General features: G+C 41.9%; 1 protein-coding gene across 1 annotated transcript in view; it reads right to left on the bottom strand.

Annotated features, from left to right (window-relative positions):
* The window catches only part of slc25a26 (solute carrier family 25 member 26), an 88,090-nt gene extending 74,773 nt beyond the window's left edge, over positions 1–13,317 (bottom strand). Inside the window, exons 1-4 of the mRNA XM_033625515.2 lie at positions 13,159–13,317; positions 10,747–10,903; positions 9,328–9,446; positions 856–960 (exon numbers count right to left, since the gene is read on the bottom strand). Coding sequence (XP_033481406.1) covers positions 856–960; positions 9,328–9,446; positions 10,747–10,903; positions 13,159–13,191 — 414 coding nt within the window. The 5' untranslated portion in view covers positions 13,192–13,317. The remainder of the gene's footprint in view (positions 1–855; positions 961–9,327; positions 9,447–10,746; positions 10,904–13,158) is intronic.
* Between the last annotated feature and the right edge of the window lie 6,893 nt (positions 13,318–20,210).

Here is a 20,210-nt window from a genome sequence, read left to right as displayed (position 1 = left end):
AAGAGGCAGCTGAGCTGACAGACTCGGTGACTGCAACAGGTGGGAATGGAATAACATTACAGGACTGCAGACAGCCACAACGGCAGAGAGACTGCGGGGAAAAACAGCATATTTTCACATCTAACTCACTGAATAAAGGGTTTGTTTCAACCAAACCAGAGCTGGTGATTGTTGGAACAGTGAACTAACTAACTAGACAATCAACAAGACTAAGACAGTTTTGGTAAGTTTTATTTTGTTTCTGTCGAGTCTGAATGAAGTGTGTTGTACGAGTTAACATGGCCACTGAGCTAATGTTAGTCGTAGTTCGGTAAAACAGAGAAACTTGAATTCAGAATGTGTGTGGTTGCATTTCTGTGTTTCATAAGGAAAATAAGTGTAAGAATATTACATTTCCTTTTTTCCCAAAGACTATTTCTGGGGTGTTTTTGCCTTTATTGATAAGACAGCTGTAGATAAACAGGAAAGGTGGGAGATAGTGGGAGGATGACATGCAGGAAAGGGTCACAGGTTGGATCTCAACCCGTGCCGCTGCAAAGGACTCCTATATGGGGCGCACACTGTACCAGGTGAGCTAGAGGCCGCCCCAGAATATTACATTTCTTGACATTTTGTGAGTTTCTATTGGTCATTTATTGGACTAAAAACGCTAAGGGAGCTTGGTGAGAGGGTGGGGGGTAGTGCCAAACACTGTCATATACCATATACCCCAATGAAATTTCAGTGAGGTATGAAACAACAGATACCGCCAAACCTACTTCTGAGCACAGTGTTATCATTGCCCAAACCACAAAAAAAAAAAAACTGAAGTTGAAATAAACCAGAGTTAAGAAGGTGCCTTTGACTGCTGTGTACCTCTTCTTTGAGTGTAGCCAGCAGCATGTGGTAGGTGGTGGATGAGGGAGAAGCCTGGGTCCTCTGTTTGACCACCTCTGTGGGCACCCTGATCAGACACGCCACCTACAGGATGGAAAGAGCATGGGTAAACAGACCAGCCAGATACTGTTCAATGGTGTTGCCTGAATACATAAAATCTCAATTTACAGTATTGTACTTCCTTCTAAAGGGCCTTTGATATCCACATTGTGCTAAATCACAGGCGCACACACTGCTCCCCCAGGTGCCCCTTTGCTGTACATGATACTAACCTGTGTGTCTTTCTACGTGGCAGGTGGCCATGATGTGGCACGGCCTGGGGAGAGCAATTACATTGAGCTGGCAGGCTAACGAGTGCTTTAGTTAGCGTCCAATTTTGCCAATTAACAAACCAGTACACACAGCAGACATGACACCTGAGCAACAGGTAAAAAGGTCATCAGGCTGATTGTGTATTCGTGTCCAAAGAACATGCGCTTCCATCAAACACACTGATAGATCCAGACACACATGCACACCTCAGTAACCACACTCCCCGCTACAAGTTCCAACCCATCCACCGTATGTCAACAAAAATATGGACTGCCAACAGCTAGTGAAGATAGACATGAATATTTATGCTTCATAACTCCCATCGCCCTAAAGGCAGGCAGGCAGGCAGGCACAGCTGCCCACCTGGCGACTTGATTTCCTATTTATCCTGCATTGGAGCAGAAATACCGGCTAACGGCAAGCAATCTTACAGAGCGATTGGTGAGCCGCCCCCTTGCTGCGACTCCCCTTGGTCATACAGATGCCAGTCTGCCGGTGCCACCCTCGCCACGGCAACGTGATGTGGGAAGAGAGAGAGCGATGTAGGCACTGCAATGAAGATAAAATGCACCCATTCCTGTTTTGCTCCTTCTCTATTCAGCTATTCGTACTGATTTAGCATTTGGGCACCATCAGAAGTTTTAAAGGTGACGGGCCCTGGAGGATAAGGCTCTATTGCGAGGGGGAGAAGGCTACTCAGACAGCTGTTAGAGGGCTCACGTCTGTCAGCTGCTCGTCTCCTCTGCCAGACACGAAGGACGCAAGAACATGAATATATGTGAAGCACAAAAGGAGAAAGGATAAGTCAGTGGTCCAGGAAGTCAAGTGAAATCACAGACTTAGGTGAAGAAGATTTTACAAACATAACATTTGAGTGTGTTCGTGGACAGCTCTGGCTCTTCTTGATTATTATTTGGTCCATTCCTCAGCTTTGTTTTGACCTTTACTGTATCGCTTTTGCTGCAGGCAAATGCCAGTTCTTATACACAATGAGCACATAAACCTCATTCTCTGTACATAAGAGCAGAAACAAAAGACATGAATGAGTGTCTCTGAAGAATTCAGGGCAGTTCTTATTGGTATTTTAGGTGAGTGCGACCATAGATTGGCTGCAACCTCATCGTGGTGCAACAGTACCACCAAGTGGCCACACGTTCACCTGCATCACCTCCCTACGATAACTAAGCTGGCTGCATCCCTCTCAGAGATCTCATTTGCTCTCCCTTTGGTCATGTTACCATTTCTAATACACTGTACATCATGTTTTCCCCAAACCAATTCTCCAAAGGACCAGAATAAGGCAGCTAAATAGAAAGAAAGTGGCTATGACAAGTAATTACTGACGTAATTGGATGGGGGGCCTGGAGTTGAGACGGCCTTTCCTCTCCTGTCACTGCAGAGGGGGAGGCAGAATGAGCCAGAGATTATACCAAATAAATTAGGGGACATTGTTTATTTGGGAGTAATTTGCACGCCTAGGGGTGGGGAGAATGATGTTGAGTGGATAGAAGATAAAGTAAGCAACCTCCGAGGCCATTTCAGATCTCTGAAAACAGCCGAAAATGTGGGAACAATGGTGATGAATCAGGGCATGATCAAATGCGGCTGGGGCTTGAGAAGGATAATAGAGGCATATCCTGTGCTGAGACACAGAGGTATGTCACCACATTTTGAAAGAGAATACAAACAAAAGACAGATTTAAGTAGGTGTCTCTCATCACAAGTCGGACTTGTTTCCTCACGTTTCGGGGAGGGCTGAAGGTGGAAGGCTGGCAGGATGACAGACGTCTGTTTCTTCACCTACTTTGCTTGCCCTTCATTCTCAATGCTTCCCTCTGGCGTGTAAACTTATTATAAACCCATTGGCAGTCTTTTAAATTCCTGCTACCATTCATCTTTATTTACAAGGTGCTGGATTCATCAAGCGGTGTTAATTAAGAGGCTGCCTGCCTGTGATTGGAGCCTTTCAGTTTCCCTTGGCCTGTTGTTGTTAATCCAGATGACAGAGCGTGTTTTCAATTTCCAGCCACTGGCCGCCAAACAACAAGGTAAGACGCTGGCGCTCAGTCGTGGGCGAACCAAAGTAAGGAATGGGAAATTAGCAGAGACTCACAGCACATTATGGGCATAGCCGGCGAATCAATCCACAGATTGAGTCATTACATGTCTCCGTCCTCCCCTCCCTTGCTACATCCCTCCTTTACCGCTCAGGACTCAGTGGTCAGTCAATCAGAGAGAGGATTACCATTTGGCACCATAAAGACACAACAGGTATGAAAAACATACAGGCTGCAACAACTGTTATGAGCCTCAATAATCTGGATTTATTTGTCAGTAAAATATACTGCATTCAATACCAAAACAGACAACTTGCCAAAGAGGAGCTGCTGCGGTCACACATATAAACAACTGAGAGAAATGTCCCTGTCTCATTTTAACAATGCCCAAACCAACAAACAAATAACTCCAGCAGGAAAATGTGCCAAGCAACTTAATCTTTTACTTAACACGTCTCTTTAGGGATGAAATGGTTACCAGTTTAATAATAAAGTGTCATAAACATTTTAACAATAACATCATACAGTCACTACAGTCGTGATAAGACACTGTCATAGCGTTTCATCTGTAGTCTCCATTGATCGCGGTGCAATAAGTAGAACTATACATGCTGTAAAACCCTGCTACATCTGCTGTTATGCTAATCTAAGGTGGAAAAATAGTGCCTTCCCATTCAACGTCATATCAAATATGATATAGAAAAGCCAGTGTAGACAACAGTACCATCGCTGGTACCAAATTCCCATGACTTTTCTGGGATTTTGATCACACGCCCAGTCCCTGAAACGCATCATAGTACCGACAGAGACTGAAATTCGGGTCGACAAAGGAAGGAAGGAAGAGATGGAAGAAAAAAGGTCATGAAGAAAAAGGGGAAGAGAGGAGGACACTGAGTGTCTCCAACTTTGAAACAACAGCCAATAAATCACAGAGCGTGGCGCTGGTCGAAGGCGATGCATGGATTATTTCTCAGTGCCAAGTTAAGTGGCTGCCAGTTTCTACCCCCAAAACTCCTCCCTCCTGCTCCCTCCTTCTCGCTGTCCCCCCCATCTTGTCATGTCACACTGTATTTTCCAGTACATCCTCCCACAGACGTGTGGTGGAGAGGTGGTGGCGGCGGGGGTTTATAGATGCGAGAGAAACCCGCCGCCTGGCCTTGACAAATGAGCTTTCAGGGCAGACGTCGAGCGAATGGGAATGAAGATAAATCTGATCTAATGGCTGGATAACAGCCTGCTAGAGCCTGACAGACGCCATCAGCTTACACATTCTTTATGGGAGCGTCCCACAACTGCAGTCACACAAACACCGGGACGCCTCTGGCAGGGGGAGATTTCTCTCATTGTCTTGACCCTCTCTGGGTCTTTCTGTCTACAACTTATGACTGTCCTCACCTGTCTGTCCTGCTTCTGTTTACAAGTTATGCCCGGCATGAAGTAGGCTCACATACAAAAAGGTCTTGGTTATGACATTCAAAGTGAGGATGCTCTGATCCATCTTTTTTTAGTCCTGATACAGATACCTGGGCTTTGTGCATGGGTCGATACCGAGAACCGATCTGATACCAACTGTATGTCTCACTGTGTGGAAATGACTGCGATCACTCTTTTATGTCAGAGGCAACATCATGTCTGGCTTAAACATTGCTTTCCTAACTTTGTAAAACATAATGTAACCAATAAATAAATAGATACAAATTTACTGAATTGTTATTTATTTATCAAAATTGTGAACCAGCAACGTGGTGAAAAATCTTTAAAATTAAATGCAGCAAATTGATCAAAAAAAATTATCAGCCCAGTATCCAATATCCATGTCAGATTCAGTGCATCCTTAGTTTGATCCCGACCATCAAACAGCTGCTGTAAGTTTCTGAGTTTTATCTGTATTCATAAAAGTACTTATTTCACCACCTGTGACACTGAATCTAATAACAAAAAACTACTGATGTCTTGAAGTTTAAACTTTAAAATCATGATTCCTGTAACTTATAATTCTTTTTCACATATGTTGATTACTGTAATGAGTCTTGTTCTTACTGTATAGGCTCACCCACTCCCCCTCTCTCCTGGATGAACATCTGTTAGACCGAAGGCTCGACTATAAAGGTAAAATTGCTTGGATCTAAGTGTGTATAAGTGCTCTCTTTCCTTTCTTTCTATTCCCATCTCATACTTAATGCAGTATAAATTCCGAGCTGCAACTCCCTCCGGTATGATCATAATACACTCTGACTGAAGTCCACATCCAGTAAGTTTGTGCCAAGTCAAGCGCATCATCCATAGAGGGAGGCTTGGGGATAGGATTAGCAAAGCAATAAGTCCCATAAAGCTTCTGTTGTGAATGTTGCTGAGTGGAAACAGTTGGTAAAACACAACTAAATGGACTCCTGGGGAAAGGATCATGGGCTGATGAAGGGTTGGAATGGGGAAGTCGGGCAAGGACTAAATAACAAGTTGCTTCTTCTTCCTGTGTGTCAAAGCCTGCCCAGCTGATCCCAGCGAGAGAGAGACAAGCAGGTGGAAAAGCAACAGAGAAACACGAGGAAAACAAGTGACCCCATGTTCTACTGGCAGGACTGAGCATATCATGCAGAGTGGAAGATGAAACATAATGCCAACAAAAATCTGTTTAGAGTTTGCAGTCATGTTGACAATGTGGCTAAGAATTCAGATTTAGATGGAGGTAGGAAGAACTCTGTGTGTGCCTTTGTGCCTGTGTGATTAAATATAGCCAAATAAAAGAACTTTAAGTGCCAAATGAAGCTCTCTGCCACCAAAAACACCTTCTGCACTGAAGTATTAAAAAACACATGTAGACGAGAAGGAGCCAGCAGGTAAGATGGCTGTCTTCCTTAGGAGCATGGGAAGGACTAAAAGGAGTAACAGTAGTTTAAGTGGCCATTTTGAAAATGCCCTTTACAGCATTTTCAGTCATTTCAATGACGTGAGATTCAAGTTCTATTCATCATAAAGCAGAACTTGAAAATCTTTGCAGAGATAAAACCTACCTAGACAGAACTAAAAAGAAGTCATGAAACAAAACTACAAGGTCACCTGGATAGCGCTGACTTCTGCCAAGGTCAGATGCTCTATCTTGCAATGTAAACAACAGGGATGAATACAGTAGTTTGTGTATTCGCACCATGATTCAGATCTGCTCCAAAATTTAATGGGTTCTTCCTCAGCCCACACTACACCCTTCCACCAAGTGTCATTAAAAATCAGGCCAGTATTTTTTCCCAAAATCCTGAGAAACAAACTTAACCGAAAACACAACTTCCCTGTCAGACAAAATGATGCACTGATATACTGAGGTGTGCAAAAAAACAACATACAATGGAGAGGAGACACAACTAGTCCTGCAACTATCAATTATTTCAGTTATTTTTTTCAATAATTATTTAGTCTATATAATGAAGGGAAGTTGATTTAAAGGTAAACTATGCAGGGTTACTGTTCGTTAACATGCTCATTAGCAAAAGTGAATGTAAAAGCCAACCCCAGATTCACTCTCGTTTGGCGTTTCCCCTCGCTGTATTTGCGTTTTTTGGGCACTGGGCCTCTTGGATGCATGCTGCTTATGGTCTGACACGTGGGGCCATATTCACAAACCTTCTAAGAAAACTCTCAGAGAGCTTCTAGCTTAGCCTGATAACTTCTAGCAAGGAGTCCAGGCTTAGGAGTAATATAGGAAAGTTCTCAGAGCAACTCTGAGTAACAAAAGGACAGAAACATTTACCTTAGTAAGGACATGTGGTTGACCCTCTTACTACGTGTGATGCATTCTTTTAACAGATGTGATTGGTTGTCCTTTTGTGAGCCTGCAAGTTGTAGACACCCAGTGGAAGTAAAATTAACTGCGTCCGATATGAGACTATGAAGGTGTTTTCATTGTCTGTGTGATCACTCTGCTGATGGAAGGTTTGAGACAGACCCAAGCAATCACTGCTGCATTGTTGCATTCTAGTGATCACTTTATTTCTGGCATTATATCACTATTGCATCGGGTAGATGATGAGAGCGAATCTGGAATGAGATTGACCACAAACATTATCTGAGCACCATCCAACCTGTAGCATTTCATTAACTCACTGTCATCCAGTGTTTAGAGAGTATTTCTACTTCTTTGTCTCTGCACCAGTTTCTCCTCTGATTAAAAAAAACAAACTCTTAAGCACCCTAAAAGTCCTCCGCTCAACTTTTGACAGTTCTTTACTTTTGGAGGTCTCTTAAGGGCTTAAATGGTCTGTGAAGAACTTTTATCTTTACCAGGATCAAGTCTTTACTTTGAAGGGAAATTCTTAGACAACAGCATAATCCTAATAATTTTCTTAGAATATTGTCACTAGGAGCAACTCTCTGTACTAGGAAGCTTTGTAAATAAGGCCCCTTGCCCAGACTTCACCTGAGCACTGTGGGGGTACACGCCTATAAACGTCCCTGAACACAGAAAATAAAAAGAAAGTACAGGCAGATGGCAGAGTCTCTGCAGATAAAAATATCGCCAAAAACTTCTAATGGGTCATAAATACTCATTGAGAGATATTACTTATGTATATCTATACAGGAAAATCCTGCATTGTATATCTTTAATAATGGCTCCCACAATTTCCCAGAGATCACATGGACCCCTTCATATTGCCTGTCTGTACTGTCTAAAGTCAAAACATATTCCACTTACAATAAAATAAAACAGAGACAGGCAGAGCATCCTGTTGATATGATTCCTTTTCTATCAGTCGACCAAATTGTTTCAGCATCAGCTATAATAAATGTCATATCCTCCTGGCCAAAACTCAGTCAAGCTTGTAAGAACCTCAGTGCAATAACTTTTAATTAAAAATCCTCAGCAGTGACTGAGGAGGCACAGAATCATATGGCAGCGATTGCATCATAGTGCGGGTGTTTAGGCCCTGCATAGCACTCGGGGCAGCACTAGGGTAGGCCTTTCATGGCTAAGCCTGAAGATTACTCTCTTTGAACAAGACGTATCCAGTTGCCAGAATGCAGTGGGATACCGCCCCTGCTCTGCTCAGCTCCGCTCTGAGGATTTATGCCTTTGATGTGCTGAAATCCAGAACAGCGGGGAAGGGGTTAAAGGTAGCCGCAACCTCCGCCTCACCTTTCACATTCATTTGGACTGTGCCATACACCAAAAGGGCACGGATTGTTAATAGCTAACCTCCTCCAGTATCTGCAGTAACTGCGACGTTGATAAAAGAGGATAAAAGCAACTTTTATTGAATTTGTGCTAATGTAAGAGTCACATGTGTCCTCTTCTCAACCCTGTGAGACACTGAGACGCAGATAGACTCAAGCACAGTGAACACCCTCCCATGTGGAATAATCCCATTTCGTAAACATGCAAAACTTGGCTAAATTACATCCATCCAAAAGCCATGAATACTAAAAACCTAGTATTTTGAAGAAAGCTGCAGTGGTATAGCAGGGGGGCATTCCTCTTTCCATATCCCCCATCCCTCTATTCCTCTCTATGCCAATGTGAAAACGCGTGGCCCCCATATGGCTCATATTCTGCGGTTCACTGCAAGTGATTTGGACAGGATGGACTGGGGAAATTGCGCTGCTCCTCGTTGGTTTCAAGCCCGATTTCCCCAGACTAAATTGGCAGAGTCTGGGGGCCGGAGCTGGGAAAGTAGATGAGTAAATAGGCAGTAATGAGAACTTATTTGGGGAGAAATGCTGGGACAGTCCTGAGGAAGCCCCCTTAACTCTCCCAGCTGGACCCCGGGGCCTTCAGCCAAAACCACATACTCACCCTCCCCGCCCCCTACTGCCCCGTTGGTCTGTGCAATCTGAAAGGCAATAACATTAGCAGACATGCCAGTGGTGTCCATTTGGGACTTACAGTGGTGGGAAAGAAACAAAGAGGAATGAGCAAGTGCGTGGAAGAGCAACAACAAGTGCGCAACACAGCTGGCCATCTAAGACGGGAACAACTACGAATGAATTAGGCCTACACAAATAAACATGACTTCAAAGTGTACTGGCAGAAAGTGGAGTAAACTCCAAAGTACAGGAAACAAAAGTTGGGAGAATAAGGGACAAGAGGACTTACTATTTCTCCCAGGGAGGCAGCCAGCATGTGAGTGACAGGTGCCACGTGTGGTGCTGCTAGCAGTCCGCCAGCGCCGAGCAGGGACTTTGTGCATTCGTAGGTGACAAAGAAAGCAGCGGCTGAAACCAAGCATAACCACAGCCATTTAAGGCCCATTAGTCAACCAGCATACAGCAATTAATATCCCTCACTACCACTGACAGGGGAGAAACTGAGGTGTGAGCGTGTGTGTGTGTATGTGTGCGCCTGTCTGCACGTACAATAGGGTAAGAAGCAAAGAAAGTTACTTGTGTGTTATGCCGAGAGAGCTCAGTTCTCTCTCTTACTCCAACTATTCGCATAAATGAATTCTGCAAAAGTGTTAGATTTATTTGCAATTGCAGCAAACAGATTGGATGATAAACAAACCAACATATGACTCCAACATCTCATCTTTATCAGTCTGTCTCTGATGCTCAATAAAAGGGCTTGGGCGAAGTCATACTGACTCATATGCAGCTGTTTGACTGAATAGTCTATTGATTATCAAATACCAGTGCTTCTCTTTACACCCACTAGTACCCAAATAGAGTGGTCTCAATCCACAGGGATTTTAAAAATATTTTTGTATTCATAACTTCTCCCATCCAGGGTTCTTCTTGGAAATGCAGCAAAAATAAGACACATACTTGGTGTATATATAATTATATAGGCTGAAAAAAAATGGTTTATGGATCCAATACTGTGTTGAAACTGACACCGCTGGACATGTTAAATATTCTAACTTCGCCACAAAATGGCTGCTCAAATTTTTGTTTTGAGCAGTCAAGTCACGAAGCAACCCTGGTTAGGCAGCTACATCTAAACCATTTAAAGAAGAGCCTCAGAGCATCAATCATGGTCAGGTTCCAGCATATTAACCAGACTCTAATGAAATGATGTCCTCAAAAAGTCAACTTTAAAATACAGGTCCTCATCATCCTTGTCATTGTGCATTACCACACGTTAATTTCCTCAAAAGCAAGAAAGAGGAGAGTCTGTGAGGATGATCTCATCAAGAAATAAGTAACGAACGGGGCTTTGCCACCGCTTAAAATGATTTCATGAGGCTGCAAGCTGAGTGCCTGCCTGACACTGCAATACAAAGCAAAGAAATAAAACTAAACTGATGCAGCCACAAGCCAACAAACACCCACAAAGTGGCACTCTAACTCATTTTCACTGAGCTGTGACTTCAAGCAAGGAAACAAATAAATGAACGTGTAACAGCTAACAGAGCCCAACTCAAGTTACTTTGCAGATATTATGATCAACACAGCGCAAGGTTAGGTCTCTGAATGACCCGTCACAGAAAAATATTGGTTGTTTGGTGTGAACATCAATTACAAACAACAATCAACTTTCATATCATATAACCAGCCATCACAATGAGCATCGTACCATTGGGGAAGGAGCCGACAGCAGCAGATGGGACTCCGGCGTAGATGCCCCTGAAGCCCCCTGCCTTGTAGAAGCCTTGCTGACTCTGCAGTCTTGTCTTAATGGTGTCCAGGGGGAAGAGAGTCAGATCCACACACATCCCTGCGCAGCCCCCTGCCTGGAGAGACAATCACTTTGTGAGACATAATCCTGCAATGAACACTCAATAACACCAGCAGTGGAAGACGTATTCAGATCTTTTATTTCAACTACTACAAGCCACTTGAGGATCATGCAACAAGCTGTAAACACAACACTGACACATTACCATCTTATTCACACATCCAGCAGACACTGGGAAAGAATAGGAATCATTTGGAGTCATGTTTTTGGCCACATGACGTATATAATTTCAGTATTCACTCTCTATTTAGCTCCGTTTTGATCTACACTAACTCCTGGGGAAAATATCTGCCTCTTTAGCTGCTAAATGTTCCACTATATTCATCAGCTAGTTGCTAACTTGGTCTGCTGTTTGATGCTGGGCAGGTAGTGTTCAGTGGGTTCATCTGAGCCTTTTTGCTGGATTTATTTATCTCCTGCTGGCTGCTATAAGCGGTGCTGATGAGAGCGGTCAGGGTGAACCATAGCAGTAAAGATGCAACCAAAATAATGTGGTGCTTTAAGAACAAAAACAGAAGAAGTAACCCAGTGAAAAAATACAAATACTTTCAGTTAAATATATTTAAGCTGTCTTTCACTGCGTAACATTATTGCATTATTATTACTGATGCATTGATTTGTAAGCACCATTTTATTGTTGGAGCTAGTCAAAGTGGAGCAACTTTAACCTACTTTATACCTACTTTATGGGTAGTTTAATGTATAAATAAAGCATCACAGTTTATAAACTGATCGTATGTTTTATATTTACAATCATTGTGGGCAGTAAAGGAATAAATGTCGATAAAATAAACTGTAGTGGAGTACAAAGGTGGACTAAGATCTACAGTATTTCATTCTGAAAGTGATGACGGCAGCTGCACTCGATGAGGAGACGTCAAAATGTTCACCAGCTTTCATCAGAGGACTTCATTGGTCGACCGTGATGATTCATCAGAAAACATTTTGTATTTTTTTCTGTAAATAAAGTGGCCTACTGTCATTGAACACAACCAAGCTCTGTCTTCATTAATCAATATAATAAGGATAACCAACCAATGTCTGAGTGTGCTGGAAACTCTATACGTAGGATAACTTTAGTACAGGTATACTTCAAACTGTACTCAAATGCAATGCAAATCTGTACTTACTATGTATTAGCATTTGCTTTCTACCATAATGATGGGCGAAAATGAACAAATCTTTTTGGTGGACTCTTTCTGAGTGTCCAGAATGGACCAGGAAGGGTAGCAGGGTAGTATAATGTGAAACTGTACATAGTTGTATGAAAATTGACTGCTATCATAGCATGTGCATTTGCTTATATGGTATGGGAAAAAAAGCAACTGCATGGAGAATCTCCTCTGCATGTGCACACCTACCTTACTCCTCCACTAATGTTCAGAATTTTAACACAAACTTCATTACAAAAATGCTTCGATTTTAATGAAGCATTTGTTCAACTACAAAAATGTTTTCATTTCTTAAAGGGTCATTGTTACTGATAATAATATTAATAATAATTGTCTTATACCACATATGGTGCAACACTAAATCCAGGAAAAATGGACGTCCATCACTATTCTACCACTGTAAACCACTATAAAAATTAGCATTATATACATAGAAGATGGCACTACACACACACACACACACACACACACACACACACACAAACATATCTTTCCACCACTCATTATCTGTTGTTAGCCTTCACTGGCAGGTCACTTCATCCATTTTCCCCAAACACTTGAACAGTGAAGGTAGCAGTCACACACCCTGTCACACATGTCTTCAGTTACATTGTCGATTTTGTTAATCTAATTTCACTTCGGTATTTTCCTCTTTAGTCAGAAAATAAAACACAGCTGAAGTCTTGGTTTGTCATTTGGAAAGGTTTGTAAAAGGGGACCCCGCCCCCTGGCTCGTGCACACAGACAGTTACTCCGCACAGAGAGATGCTCTTACCCACAGTGACCAACGTTACACAGAGCTGGCTCTACCCACAGCAAACACATCAGCAATAACACTTTTTTACCAGTTTTATTTATAATAAGCTACTACTCATAATAACCTAGTTAGCTACCTCTCGTTGTGTCACACCAATGTATTAATTTGTATTTTTCGAGCTTGTGTAACGTAAGCCACTGAGCTAAGGCGACCCATCGTCAGTTAGGGTTTAAAATGACATTAAATGTAGTGAAATTAGAAGTTAGCTGACAGATATGTTAACATGCAGCATGATAATTTGTACAAAAATTGCTAACTTACCACCAAAGACGCTACAAACTCTCGTCTCTCCATGTTCCGCTCTCACTAGCTTCTCTTTCCACTCGCACCGCCCGAAAATTTGTATCTGTTGAGCATGTTTGACACTGACTGTGTTCAAAACATGCCTGCTGTCAAGGACGCTGCCATATTGGTTGAATAACTTCCGCATTACGTCATGACGTATGCAATCACGTGACGTCGAACGCTGTTCACTGAGTAGAGTTCGTGTGATTTCACTAACTCTGGTCAAATTCTAAACTGTACTGGATTTAATGGTAGCCTATTAAGACTACAGCTATCAGCTTGAAGGCATCTAGGGTTTGTGTGTAGAGATTGCAAACAAGAACACTGAACAAATGAAATAATAAAAATAAATAAATAAAAAGAATAAAAGAAATTAGCTACTATGAAGAATACCCAAATGTAGCCACACAGCAGTGATGCTCAGTGTGCAGTAGTCATAGAGATAGTGATGGTGAGTTAAAAACATATTCACGCACACTATACGCCTTTTAATGTAGCCAACAACTGGACTTTTTAACATATAGTTATTTAAAATTAATTGTCCAAAATGGTTTTTAAACTGTTGTGTAGCCTGACGTAATGAACTGAGGTTGCAGGCTTTTTTAAAAAATAAAATAAAATAGAATGAAATAAAATAAAATAAAAAATAAAACAAAATAATAATAATAATAATAATAATAAAAAAAGTGGTACAGAAATAGGGTGAAGTCAGGTAATTTGTGACAAAAGGTAAAATGGGAAAAATAGGTTTTACATCTTCTGCACTTTAGATATTAGCAGGCAGTCAACACCCATTTTTTTGCATTGTTTATACAAATGTCCTTTACATGAAACAATATTTTTTATTGGTTTGAGACTAATAATACACACAGAGCAAAAAAAGAAAAGAAAGAAAAATCACTGGTCCCAGAACTTGCAAGGTAAGCCATTTGACATGTTGATTTTTCAAAACAAAAAGGGTATAACAACAAAAATTGTGTTGTAGGATGTTGCATTTTATTTAATATTTGATTTATAATGACATTATGTTCATAACATAGGCTACTTTACTTTTAATGGGAAAGGGTTTTGAGTTAATGCAGTCAGTCAGGTAAAATGAGATGAGATAAAAAAATGAAGCTAAATTAGGACATTTCAAACCAGCATGTTTTTAGGCTACCAGGTGCTATAAAATCTCAAATTATGCTATTGTGCACCACCCCATCATTATTTAGCATTTTTGTCACTTAAAAATATGAAAGATGATGCAGTGAGTCAATGTCAGCAACAAAAGTCATGAATTTGCCATCAACATTCACGCACGTCCATTGTAGACAAAAGGGCACAAAGGAAACAGGCAGTAAAAGGACAGGGAATACATTGAAAACAAGTGGGACAGTCTTTTTTAATGAATAGCCACAGGTTACATAAATCATTTAATGAATTAATAACTGAACTGGTAAATAGATTTAACTATTTAAAAACAAACACACACAACTGTCCCATTTTACCTGAACAAGTCATCAGAGAGAGGTGGGGTACTTGATGTAGTCAAAGGTCTAAAAAATCTTGAAATTAATTTAAGTGGCAACATATTATCTCAATAGAGATATAGCAGAGAACCATAACAAGGTTTAAAAGCAACACTTAAGGTAGTCTTCAGAGTTTTAGTTTGTTGTCTTGGTAAGGCTACGAAAAAGTGTCTCAGATTACCTAATTTCACACTATTCGGCCTATTAGTTCTAAATGCTGGACCATTGCAACCAGTTGGCTACTGGGTTGATCTACAGGCTATTTAATAAAGGAGCTCTTAAGGTACTCTCAAACTTACCATCTCAACATTGCAAAAGGATGTAATGCCACAGGTTAGCAACAAGTAAACAAGAAAGATAAAGAAACAATGAGAAAAAACAATCAAAGATGCAAATTCTGTATTTTCTCCCAGACTAGGAGACTGATGTTGCCATTTATTGTCTGTAATGTTGCCCAAATGAGGCACTGGCATGCCACTTTAACAAAGACTCTAACACAAGGTGCACAAGATACTTTCTGACAAGGTGATGAACTTGACCCGTGAGACTGATGGAGCCACAACACTTTGATTTGTTCTGCAAGTTTCAGTGGAACTGAATATGATACTGATGCAAGTGTAGCCATGCCTCAAGTGGACTGGTGTTGCTTTGATTGGTCCCCATGCTGAAAAAGCAACCCTGAGACAAGTGCCCTCTTCTTTGACAGTGTTGTCTGTTTGGCTGTCAGAATCAGTGGCACACTGAGTCATGGAGGCACTAGGACTTGCTGCCTGCTTCACCCTAAATGCTTCTCTTGGACGATTCACTCATCATCATCAGACTCATCGTCATCAGATTGACAGGACTCATCTCAGGAGGGCTTCTGATTAGCTCTTTTTCATTATAAAGACATGACAGAAAATGAGAAGCTTGGATTTAAACTCCTGTAATATCTCCAGGTCCGGTTTACAGCTCTGACAAAGCCATAAAAGGAAAAAAAGGAGAAGAAGAATGGCATTTAGACAGAAGAACCAGCTGAGGATGAGCTTGAACGGTAGAAAAATATTCATCTAAATTAATTTATTTTAAAAATTAATCTTAATAATACTGATTGATGAAAAAAATAATAACCCCCACAATGTGTTTCTATGACCTACCTTCACACTCACTTGTGTTGCCATCCCATAACCGTGAGCCCTTATATTCTTGTGTCTCACCTCTCCCTTGTGATCCCATTGACTGAGTGTGCTCAGGTGAGTGTGTTCTTTTCCAGTGACACGCCGACTGGGTTATTTATGGCCTGCTGTCAGCCAGGCAGCGCCTCCTATTAGGGAAGAGCAGGCGAGGGGCCACCACCTCTTTATTCAGCCCGGACCCAATGATGTCTGGGCTGAGTGCGCCCAGTTTGAAGCTCGGTGCCCGTCATCCATCTTGTTGAAGCGGGTCTCACAGGGATCCCATTGGATGTGAGCCCCAGCTGGATCTGGACCGGGCTGCTGTCTCGGCTGTCTCGATCTGTATTAGGGTTTGAGGACGGCAGTAGCAGCACTTCATAAGATAGACTTCAGACTGTATTTCAGTGTTTGTAAGGACTTCTCTGTTGCTATTTCAGGCATGTTATTTCCCCATGTTTTACTCCACTGTACATATGCAGTGGTTACTTACTGTGACGCTGTCATTAGGCTGGTGCTTTTACACTGAAGTCCATCCCTGAGGAAGACTTTGTCCCTCAGTTCAGTCAATACAGCGCATTAATTCTATGCCATACCTGAAATTGATTTTTTTTTCCTTTTGGTTGTTGTCGAGAAGTTTGCGGTGTCCAGAGTCCTGTCTGTTCCGTCATGTAAAGCCATTTATCACCCTGTCACAGCACGTCCTTGGTTATTGGGATTTTTGTCATTTGTGCTCCAAATGCTGTATTCCTGTAAGTCTCAGAGGGCTGTTTGCAAACCGTGAGGTGGCATTAAAAATGTAGAAGTTTCTTAACAAGACTGGACTACCTGGGAGCAGTTTTTCAATAAGTAAGTTACTCCTGAATGATTTTCGTGGAGCTTATGTACTAATCTTGTGTACAAGATGCTTGTCAGCTTCACCTAATGTGTTCCTTAGTGACTTCAGCCAGTTACATCTCAGCAGCAAGGCCTTCAGTTTGAGGCCGAGAAGTACTGCATGCAGAAACCCGTCTGCACCTATGGCTTTTTGATGAAAGCCCCTGCGATCAGTGGGTGAATTTATCCATAGAAGTTCATGTAAAAGCTGGCTGGATGAGAGTCGGAGTGTTCAGTTACCCCTGTGTAAGGTCAATGAGAAGCACCCGGAGTCTGGGCAGATTTGCAGGGAGCACCATTGATCTTGACCCACTCAGAGTATGATCTCAGAGATAAAAGGGAGGAGACGAGAGGGGAACTTATTCACTGTCAGCCACAAGTCAGCAAAGGGCAATTCTAGCCCGCAGGCTGTCTTTGAAAAACTGAAGGGCAAAAGCGCGGAGGATTAAGCCACAATGTGGTGAGGGAGAGAAATGTAAGCAGCCATAAGGGTTATTGTAATAACAGAGCTAACATCTATTGGTTTCACTCTCTTTTCGAGGCATGTGTGTGTTAGATGACAGCCGGGGTGAACTCGGAGGCAAAAGGTTATGCGGTTTGCACAGGTGAGAGGGTGTTGAGAGTTCCACCTGAAGTTTTTAGACACCTTTTATACCTCTGTGTATGTGTGTGTGTGTGTGTGTGTGTGTGTGTCTGTGTGTGCTATTTCAGACAGGGCAGATTGCTTACATTTGAATTCTTTATATGAATTTTCATTACCTTCATTTTAAAGCCCCGCATTGCTCCTCCGGACACCGTTATGGACCAACAGCTATTTTTTCTGGTATGTAATTTGAGAAGGCACCATCTGTAATGGTCATTATTTGTGAGCTGAGAGGAACACACATCTTGAGTCTGACACGGTGATGTTATTCATGAGACAGGGTGGTCGAGCAGCGCGGCAAACTTCAGCCCAAACATAACTCCTGCTCATTAGCCGGCCTAACATTTGCATCATTAGGACACCACAACAGCAGGGGTAGGAGGAAATGCGACTAACCGCCTTTCATATAACTCTTTGTTTTTGCTCTCAGGATGATAGGCTACATGAGTCTGTGACGGGGGGGGGGGGAGGAGGGTAGGGAGGGTGGGAGTGATACTCCAAAAAAACAAAGGGAGGAGGGAGGTGACAGGAGGGGAGGAAGGAGGGAGGTGAGATAAAGGGAGTAAAGGAGAAGAGAAAGGTTAGAGAGAAAGAGGAGAATAAAAGAACATTCATTATAAATTCACTGAATCGACAAGCTGTCAGGCTGCGCTGCCATCCATGTAGCGTATAAGCCTCTGCTGCACTATTGACTCCTACGTCACACCCAAAACTTCTCTCTCCTTTTCTCACCTTTGCCTGCATCCATATCACCTGTTTGTGGTCCACGCTATGCACTCTCTGGATTGACCCCCGAGAGCCTGGCAAAGCCGTGTCATCATCCCACCTTCCCCTCTTCCTTTTTCCCCCTTTGCCCTCTCATCCCTACTGGGCCACCAGTGAAATATGAGCTGCCCGTAGCATATTGATCCCATGCCTAGCTCCTACCTAAAGATAGATAGATCACAGACAAGGCAAAGCACTCCTGATGCCTCCTTCTCCCCTGCTGCAGCAGCACAGCAGTGCCAATGGCTTCAGTGGCTGATATTGATCGCAGTGATCAATTTCACCACAATGCACACTGATGGATTCTGTGCCACTGTTGTCGGCAGCGGCTCAGTGAGGGCAGGTGAGCTGAGGGGAGGGCTGTCACATAAGCTGAACTGTGATGGCATTCGATTGGTCAGGATGTGTGTAATCACCCCTGTCTTACAGCTGTCCAGTGGCAGTGGCCACAATAGATGCTGTCAGGACCTCTTTCACACACTGACAGAATCACTGAGGATAAAGATTTAGATGTCATTGGTCAAATGTTGAGTTTGACACAATTTAGGATTTGCTTGTATTACAAAGCATTGTAATGATGATTGTAAAGACCCAGTCACATGTCTCTTGCCCACATAAATTGCTCCTCCCCAAACCATTTTATTATCCTGTTTTTTTTTAAATTAAATATTGGTCACTGTTAGGTTAAACAGTTAAACATTGTTAAGTCTATTATTTACTTTATTTATCAGTTATAAAGATCTTTCTGGCTGCCTTACTTTTTTCTCGTGTTTGCTTTAAACTTCTAACCTTGTGTATGTTTTTCAATAAAAATCCTGTGTATAGCTACACTAGCAGTGTAATAAATGGGATGGCCATGTTGGTCGGTCAGTTTGTTTAACACTTTGGTTCACACGTTAAGTTCAAGGTCTGGTCAGGGGTCGGCAAACTTTGTTATTGAAAGAGATGTTTTTGGTCAAAAAAGCTCACAAAACATATTTAAGCCTTATAATAAAGGTAACAGTAAATCTAAAGTCATCCATTGACATTACTAATAGGTCTAAATGAGCATTTATTGATATGTTTTACCACAAGGTGGCTACTCTACAGTGAGCTGTTTATGATTGTTTGGTACACTAACTTTGGGTTGGTGCTAAAAGCAAACAACTATGTCCATGTACTGTTAAAGTCTCTATTGTCCTCCAATACTTTTTTTCAATCTGGAATCCATAGTTAGCTTAGTAAGGGACATCCAAGACAAGCCATCGCAATTGAGATCCAGCAAAATTAAAAGGACAAAGGCGATAGGCTGTATGATGCACATTTAGTTGATGAATTGTGAAACCTTTTAAAAAATTAAAAAATCTTTTTTTTTTATTCATAACAACAACACACATTAAGCAACATTTCTGTACTGTAAATGTGCCAGTGTTAGCCAATGTGTTAGCCTGTGTATAGGCTACACATTTTTACAATAGAGAATATGAGAATCAATCAAGGCCTACGACAGTTAAAAATGAAAATGTTAAAAAAACATATCCTCTATTAATTTCTATATAAGTTTTTGCCAAAGCAACAGGGAGATGCTAAGGCCAGAGGGACAACTGATGCGAAATCGTGAACAGCCATATCTAGAGCCAGTGTTTGGTTTGTCCGTTCTGGGTTACTGTAGAAAGAACCCGACAAACTCTGTGGGGGAGGACCTGCTCCTATGTAGATATAAATGGCTCATTCTTAGGTAATGAAAACACAATGATTCTTAGTTTCAGGTGTTTGAATTGACCCCATATCATCAGTTCAGTTGCAATTTGTCCAATACTCGACAGTTTTGCTAAATGCCTGATAAACAGATGGTGTTTCATGCTAATTATCAAATGTTAGCATGCTAATATGCTAAAATGATACAGTGAACATGGTAAATATTATACCTTAGCATTCAAATGTTAGCATTTAGCACAAAGCTGTGTCCTAAAGTCTCACAACCAGGATGGCAAGGTCAGCTTTTAGGGACATACAGGGAGGGGGACAACATTTTTAAAAGTAGGCCCCTCATCTACACCCAATTGGGGGGGGGGGGGGGGCATTAATCATATCTCCATGTGT

The sequence above is a fragment of the Epinephelus lanceolatus genome, chromosome 1, assembly GCF_041903045.1.
Source record: "Epinephelus lanceolatus isolate andai-2023 chromosome 1, ASM4190304v1, whole genome shotgun sequence".
NCBI lineage: Eukaryota > Metazoa > Chordata > Actinopteri > Perciformes > Serranidae > Epinephelus > Epinephelus lanceolatus.
Note: the sequence above shows the minus strand (reverse complement) of the source record. Positions and strands in the feature narration are given on the sequence as shown.